The sequence below is a fragment of the Numida meleagris genome, chromosome 21 (assembly GCF_002078875.1).
Source record: "Numida meleagris isolate 19003 breed g44 Domestic line chromosome 21, NumMel1.0, whole genome shotgun sequence".
Taxonomy (NCBI): Eukaryota; Metazoa; Chordata; class Aves; order Galliformes; family Numididae; genus Numida; species Numida meleagris.
The window spans coordinates 2,526,799-2,534,811 of record NC_034429.1 but is presented as its reverse complement, the minus strand read 5'-3'; the positions used below and the strand labels follow the sequence as shown (position 1 = coordinate 2,534,811).

Here is an 8,013-nt window from a genome sequence, read left to right as displayed (position 1 = left end):
CACACCTGCTGCCCGTGTGCTGGCGACGGGAGCCCTGCAGTGTGGGGCACGCAGCGGGGCGAGGCGTGGCCGAGAGCAACGGGGCAAGAGTCCCGCGAGCACCGTGCTCCACGAGCGGAGTTTTTGGGGACCACCGCCGCCTTCAAACCCCCCCGCCCCTCTCCCGGGAGCCCGTTCCGGGGCGGCTGCCGGCAGCGCAGCCCGGGGGCTCCGAGGGGGCGGCCCGGCGGCGACTACAAACCCCATCAGGCCGCTGAGGAGGAGGAGGAGGGCTGGGAAGAAGGCGGGGGAGGAGCCGGCGGGAGGCGGCGGGGCGCTGCGGGAGCGGCTCAGTCCGGCGGCGGCAGCGCGCGGCGGGGACGCGGCGGTGCGGGCAGCGCTGAGCGGCGGCCGTCGGGGCGGACCGCGCCTCCCGGGAGCGCCTCCCGCCGCCACCTCGGGGCCGGGGTCCGCCATGGGGCGGCCGCAGTGAACGCGGCGGCGGCGGGGCTGCGCTCTCGCCCCGGCCGGGGCTCCCCTCCATTGTTCCCGGGAGCGGCGGGCACCGCGCCTCCGCCGCCGCCCCGCGGGACTCCGGTGAGTACGGGGAGAGGGAGCGGGGCCGCGCTTTGTGCTCCGCGCGGTGGGGATCGCTCCGGGATCGCGGCCGTCCCCATCCGCCGGGGGGCGGCTCGACGGGGGCCCTCTGCGGGCAGCGCGGGGCTGCGGGGGGCTGCGGCGTGCGGGCACCGTGGGCGCAGAGCTGCGGTACCGGGAGTTCGGGGGGCGTAGGGACACCGGAGCGGTTCGGTGTGCGTGCCGTGGGGGTCCGGGTCTGAACCCCGGGGCACCCCGGGCAGTCGCCCGGCGGCACTTCGGGAGCGCGGTGGCTCGGTGCCCGGTTCTCGGGTCGGTGCGCGCTGCTCGGTTCGGTGCCGAGCTCCGGGACCCCCCGCACCCCCCCGCGCTGTGGATCCGGTGAGGGCTCGGAGCTGCTGCCCTGCCAGCGGCCGCCAAAAGTTGCTGGGCGGGAGCCTGGCGGCTTCCAAAAGAAGATGGAGAAGGAGCCGGGTTTGTTTCGTTAGGGACTCGAGACGCTGGGGCCTTTCGGTAAAAATCGGCGGCGGAGGCGATGGAAGCGACCCGGGCGGAGATCTTTGTGCGTGTTGGCGTGGGAGGTGAGGGGGCTCGGGGCGTCCTTCGCCCCAACTCTTTGCCAGCGTCGGGGAACGGCTCCTGCGTGTGCGCAGCGTGGCGGCCGCCTACGCCGCGGCGCTCGCGACGTCCGCGGGGCCGATGATGTCTGCGGGGCCCCGCGCCGGGTGGGTTCCGCGTGGTGGTTTGGCCGAGGTTCGGCTCCCGGGCGAGGGCAGCCAGCTGCCGTGCGGGAGCGAGCGGCGCTGCGCGTCCATTTGCGGCGCGTTCGGGTTCCAGCGAGAAGCGCCGGGCGCCGAACGCCGCGTGCCGGCCGTCCTCGCGCGGATTGTTGGATAACTCGGCGGTGCCGGGCGTCACGGCTGAACGGCCGAGCCTCCGCGGCGAGCTTCTCCCGACTGCTTGCGTTAACAAAACTGCGCGCTCCGAGGCTGCTCGCTGGCGGAATCCCGGGCAAAGGGAGAGCGGGCTTTGTGCTCGGCCGTGATTTGCTCTCACGAGATCCCGGGGCGCGGAGCGGCCGCTGTGCCCACCCGGGGATGCTGCGGGACGGGAGCCCCCCGCACCTCTCTCTGGCCAGCAGCCATTTTCCCCGCACAGGAGCACTTCCTCCCTTAATCTCCGCCGTGCCTGGCATGCACCGCTGCCTTCTCCTTGTGTTGCTCAGAGAGGATTAAAACAAATGAGGATCGTCCCTGCCCTGGTGGGAGTGGTGCTGTGCCGTGTGTGCAATGCGCCCGCTGCTGCAGCCCGGCTGGGAAGGAGCCCAAGCTGCTTTCAGGTGCAGACGGGATCTCTCTGTTCGTTTATTTGCCTCAAAACAAATAAACTGAACTGGGAGCTGAGGATCTCCCGGCCCCATTGCTCGGCCGGGCCTGGAGCGCAGATGCTCGTCCCAGCAGTTTGCCTTTTCCCTCATTGGGACCTTCTGCTTCTGGGGATGAAGGCAAATGTGAGCAGCGGGGGATAGGTTTGCTGGAGGAGTGCGTGTCCTTCCGCCCGCAGTAGCTTTCCTGGGAGGAGCTGAGTGCAGCAAACCCCATCCCGTTCCCTCCCAGCTGGATAACAACTCTGCCTCTTGCAGGGGGTGGGAGGCTGTGTCCTGGTGTCCCGAGCTGGGGCAGCCCTGTGCTGGCGCACTCAGTGCTACCATCCTGGGGTAGGATTTTGGGGACCAGCGGGTGCTCAGCATATCTGAAAATCAAGCCCTTGGGTGGGGATCCCTGGGTTTGGGGATGCTTTTAAACCTGATCTGGTTTTACTGAGCCTTCCCCCTCCTTGTGCCCCACGTGCCTGACCCCCACTTACAGCACTGCACACACACAGTGCACTGTAAGTCAGTGCTGGAGCTGTCGGTGTGCAGCAGGCTGCAACATGTGGCTGCAAAGGGTTAACGCTGAATGCAGCCCGCACAGTTGGATATTTATTTTTCCAAGCATGCGTCTGCTTTAAGCATTACCGATTTTCCCTATAGTTACATTTGCAGTCGTGTTTGCTTTTTATTTCAGCAAATACTTGGTTGAGCGTGCGGCTGGGTCAAGGAGTGCAGGGCGAGGAGGACGTTCCCTGTGCCCCCAGGAGCTTTGCTTTTGCTGTGCCCTTCTGCTGCAAGGGCACTTGGAGGGGCTTGGAGCCAAATTCACCCTCCTTCCATACACTGGTGTCTGTCAGGGTCTCCAGTTTGTGGTCACCACCTCCTGCCCATGGGAAGGGGCATTGCCTCGGGGTCCCTATGCTCACACTGGGGCACGTGGAGCCTTCCCCTAGGGACTTCCCGGTGACCTCCTGAGCCCCTCTCCCACCCAGGGTGCCCCAGCGCCGTGGCCCTGCTCCTCTCTCCACACCTTGGATGCGTTCCCAGGGATGAGCCATGCGCCGGGAAGGGGCTTCCCCACTGCTCAGCACGGGGGCCAGGCCCATGCAGGGAGCGTGCTGCTGGCTCAGCCCTGACTCACGGCGCAGGGCGAAGGTCTGGGGTCGTGCTGAGGACAGTGGGGCAAGAGGGTTGCACCTGTGCGCACGTGGGCAAAGGCAGTGCTTGGGTGGGAGGGTGCACAGGTGGGCACAGGGGTGTTTCTTCAGCTCCTAAATAGCTCCGTGGGTGTCATGGCCTTTGTAATTGCAGGTCTCTAAGGGGCCCTTAGCCCTGGCTCCTCGCTTTCTGCTTCCATTTTTAGTCACTTGAATCCACCCCAGCCAGCAAATTGCAGCGTGCAGGGCACAGGGACAGTGCACGCATGGAAGGAGCTGGAAACCCACACTGGGGCTGCAGCCCTTCGGAGCAAGCAGATTTCTTTGGGGACCCATCTGAACGCTGTCTGCACGGAGCGGAGCCGTGCTTTGTGTGCGCAGGTTGGGGGGGACCTGGGCTGCTCCTGCCCCGCGTGCATCACCACTGCTGCAATGGAAACTCGCTGCTGTCAGCCCCTGAGTCAGCGCCCGCCCCGGTGCAGCTGAGCCCCGCTCCACTGCCCTGACTCAGTGCTGGGAGCTGCTGTGTGCACCGTGCTGGGGGGGGCCGCAGCCGCTCCGCATTAGGGCATGTTCCGGGGAGCGTGTGCTGTCGATAAACAAAGTCGCGGAGAGACAGAAAATAATTTCCAGAAATGCCAAGGATTTGTTTTTTTTTCCACGAAGCGTTCCACCTCCTCCTTCCAACCCCTGATAAATTGCTCACGCTCCATCGCTGTTTTCACTGGTGGAGATAACGTCGGTGTTTGCTGGGTGTTCCTGCCCTTGTGTGATTAGTTTGGGTGCCAAATGCTGGCAAGGGAAGAGGCAAAAGCTGCCCCAGGATTAAATGTGGTCCTTTGGGATGGTGGATGCCCCGTGATGGGAAAGGGTTCATTGGGAAGCAAGAGCACGATGGCATCCAGGGCTCCAGGAGCACGTGGGGGGATGAGTGGTGGCCCATTACTCACTGGAGTGGTTACTCACCTTGCAATAATGTGCACTTGAGCCAGATCCCGTATGGCAGAGACAGCACTTGTTCACGCGGTGCGCTCCGCACGGGGCTTTGGGGTGATGTCAGAGCAGCACCAGGTGAGCTCACGTGGCTGCATCCCGGCGGTCCCCACCTCTGTGCCCTCCCCTTCGTGCCCTTTGGTCCCGGAGCAGCCATCCGTCCCGGGGTTGTGCAAGACGGGGCACGGAGCCCTGCGTGAAGCCCAGGGGGACCATTAGTGACCGCCGGTGTCGGGACCTCGGCTGGAGGCTGTTGTGGAGCTGCAGATGTCGCGGAGGGAGGAGCGTGGCGCTTGGCTTGCTGCCCACCGGCTTTGGGGTCTGGCTGCTCGAGCCGGGTTTGGCTGCGTTGGAGCAGGGAGCAGCGCGGCGTGGCTCGGCGCTGGGAAGGGGAAGGCAGAGCGATGAGGAGGGTGAAGGAGCATCCTCCTCCCGGTCCAGCCGAGCTGGTGGCTCCGCTGCATGTGCACCAAAGGCTGCGAGGTCCCAGCCCTGTTCCCACAGCAAAGGGGCTCCGGCATCTCCCGTGGGATCACCCCGACATCCCAAAAGGGCTCCAGGAGCCCCCAGCCCGGGTCAACCATGTGAGCACCTGCTGCTCTGCCCCCAGGGTCTGTGCTGCTCTCGGTGCGGTCTGGAACTGCCTGGGACGTTTGTAGTGGAAGATGTGAAGACAAAGAGGGGTTCTCCCATCCCACAGAGCTTCAGTCTGGAGCCTTTTCCATTTTGCATCTGAGCAAAGAAAGTTCAAGGAACCCAAAAGCTGCTCCTGCCAAGCCGTGACGATCCAGCTCCTTGCAAACATTTTGCTTTGTATGAGAATTGCTGTTTTCGGTGCCAACTGCACGAAGGAGGAGGAAAAGAGGAGAGCAGAAACCTCCCTTCTCTTCAACAGCATTTGAGGATTTCTCCCAGCATTTTTTTCCAGTGCTCGGTTTTGCTTTGCCAGCACTTCTGCTCCCAACACTTCAACGGCTTTGGGGGGATTGCTCAGAGTGCAACACCCACCGCCACCGGGCAGGGGGGTCCCATGCAGCAAAGGGGCTGTGGGACGCGGGGGGGCTCCCGTACAGCAAAGGGAAATGGGGGCTGCCCCGTGCTCTGCCCTGACTCTCTTTCCCCCCTCTGCAGCTCGCAGCGGCCGACGGGGCCCCATGGAGGGGCGGTTGAGCGCAGTCGCCGAGCAGTAGCCGCAGCAGTGGGATGTTTACCTGGAGGTGCCTCATCCTTTGGGCTGTGCTGGTCACAGCCGCGCTGTCCGCTGCCAGACCGGCCCCCACGCTGCCCGACCAAGGTAAGGCCAGCAAAGCTCCTTCTTCGTGTTTCTCCGCGGTGATAAGATAGCCGGGACCTCTCGCCTTGCGAAGGGCAGAGGCTGGGGCCCGGCATGGGGTGCGTGGTGTGTCGTGGTGCATCGAGGTGCGTCGTGGTGCATCAAGGTGTGTTGTGGTGCATCAAGGTGTGTTGTGGTGCATCAAGGTGTGTTGTGGTGCAGCCCGGCTGCGTTGTCTGCAACGAGCACATGGCGTGGGCACAAGGAGCGTGGGCACGCCTCCAGCGTTGCCTATGGGCGTCTTAAGCCAGGAGGGAAACTTTGCGCTGGAGAAGGACACGGGTCACCCCTAAGGCGTTAAAGGGGAAAGCCTGGGATGTATTCTCCACGGGCAGGCTGTGGCTGTGCTGAGCTCCGGGCTGGGGACACTCTGAGCTGCCGTGCGTGGGCCTCCGGGGTCACCGTGCCCCCAGGACAGCTGCACGGAGCGCTGCAGCATTTCAAAGCACGGCCCCTTCCCTTGGTGAGGTGGAGAATAACCAGAGCAGCCGGGGACCGCTGCCTAGCTGCTGCCTTTTGGTTCTAATTACCTGAGAATGTCTGGTCTGTGCGGTGCAGCGTTGCTTTTTAAGGCTCGCTCCTCCCCTCTTCCTCCCACCGAAAGCCCCACGTGCTGGGGAGCCCCACTGTCACCCCGTGAAAGCCATGCAGGTGCTCAGAGCACAGGCTGTGAGTGGTGGCAGTGGGGTTTTGGGGTGCTTAGGGAGCCCTGGAGGGGCTGGGGAGGCAGCGGTGGTGGCGGAGGGGACAAGGAGAGGATGGAGCTGGGTGCCTACCAGCCTCCTGCCAGGGCTGGCAGAAACCTCTGGCAACGCCTCCCAGCACTGCTCTCACCAGGACGGCCCAATTAGTGCCACAGCGGGAGCCCGGCTGCGCAGAGCCCGGCCCTTTGGCTGCAGCTGCTGGGAACAGTGCGTCCCCGGCACCGTAAGCACCTCGGCACGGGGTGGGACGGAGAGCCAGGTCCAGGCCAGGCTGCGGGGGCGGCTCTGGTGCATCATGTCCCAGAGCCGTGCATCATGTCCCAGAGCCGTGCATGACGTATCAGAGCCGTGCATCGTGTATCAGAGCCGTGCATCATGTCCCAAGGCCATGTGTTGTGTCCCGGTGCCGGTCCTTTCCGCATCACCCAGGGCTGGCCGTGCTCCTGTCCCGTCCGCAGCAGACGCAGCACTTGCCCAGACTTTGTTCTGATGTTTATGGGGTTTCACTTTACTGCTGGTGTGAGGCAGGAGCACGTAATCCCCCGCGCGGGGCAGCCCCCTCCTGGCTGCAGAGGAGGGCTCGGAGCCGCCCCTCCGCGTGGCTGGGGAGGGGGCTCGGGAGCTCGGCCTTTGTCAGGAACTTCTTGAAAAATCTGCTGCAAATAAAATATTAATGGGCGCTCACCGTGTTTGATAGTTACCTAAATTTGGAGGCGGTTTTAGAAGAAAAATACAAAAAAAAAAAAACAAAAAACAAGACGAGCTAAGGGGAAAAGCCAAGAAATTTCCATGAGCAGCCTCCGTCTCCCTCCCTCACAAAGCCGCTCTTTGTCTTCAGGTTAAACAGAAACCTGCAGAAAATTGCGGAGGGGATTTTTGCCTCCCTCCCTGTCCGCTATTGTCCTCTCCGCTCTTCCCGCTGCCCCGGCTCTGCCCCATTGCTGCGTGCGGGGGCCGTGGGGGCACGAAGCGGCCGAGGGGGTTGCAGCTCTGAGCCCCCTCCCCTGCCCCATCTCCTGGTGCAGACCCCGAGCCCGGTGCTGCGGGGCACCACTCTGCTGCCTTCCCCTCCCAGCCCCTCTGCAGGCATTGTTCGCCACCTCCCGCCTTTCCACTCGGATGCTGTCACTCCAGCCCTTAATTGAGGAGGAAAAAAAGAAATACGAGGCTTTGGGAAAGGCAGCAGTGCTTTGCTGCAGCTGCGGGGCAGCTCGGTGGGGCTGCCTGCGCAGCCCCCCCTTGTGCAAACCCGCTGCACCCTGCGCTGGGAAAGGAGCAGATCCCCGGGGCACCCTCCTGCTGCAGGGCCCTGGCAAACTCATTGCTTATTGCAGGGAGCCACAGATGCACGTGGATTGCAGCGCTCCTGGTGCCCCTCGCAGTGTGCAGGCCCCGCTGTCCTGCGCTGCTCCTCTGCTCTGAGCTCTGAGCGTGGCCGGGTGTCCCGGGGGACGGGCGCGTGGTTATCCTGACAGCTTTGCAAACGACCGACGTGCTGGGTAATTAAATGCTGCTTCATTTCACGTGTGCTGCTCCGAGGAGCAGTGCCCGGGGCAGTGCATCAATTCCCAGCTCCTGCTGCAGAGAGCTGCCCGGGTCTGCAGGATGGGTAAAGCCCAGCAGAAAACACTGCATTCTGCACTTGGCATCGCCCTTCCCTGGGGCGCGGGGCAGTGGGGAGGCAGTGCAGTTGCAGCATGGTTGCAGTGGGGATGCAGCAGCGATGCAGCGGGCGCACAGTAGAAATGCAGCAGGGTTGCAGTGGGATGCAGCAGGGGTGAACTGGGATGCAGTGAGGGTACAGTGGGGATGCAGCAGGGTTGCAGTGAGTTGCAGTGGGATGCAGCAGAGTTGCAGCAGGGTTGCAATGGGATGCAG

The 8,013-nt window shown here is 63.8% G+C and overlaps 1 protein-coding gene across 4 annotated transcripts in view; it reads left to right on the top strand.

The window, feature by feature from the left end:
* The window catches only part of FGFR1 (fibroblast growth factor receptor 1), a 19,809-nt gene continuing 12,186 nt past the window's right edge, over positions 391–8,013 (top strand). The window contains exons 1-2 of one of the 4 annotated variants that reach the window (XM_021374961.1): positions 391–576; positions 5,230–5,392. In XM_021374961.1, coding sequence (XP_021230636.1) covers positions 5,302–5,392 — 91 coding nt within the window. In that variant the 5' untranslated portion in view covers positions 391–576; positions 5,230–5,301. The remainder of the gene's footprint in view (positions 577–5,229; positions 5,393–8,013) is intronic. The other 3 variants (XM_021374960.1, XM_021374963.1, XM_021374962.1) reach the window with 3 other exon arrangements.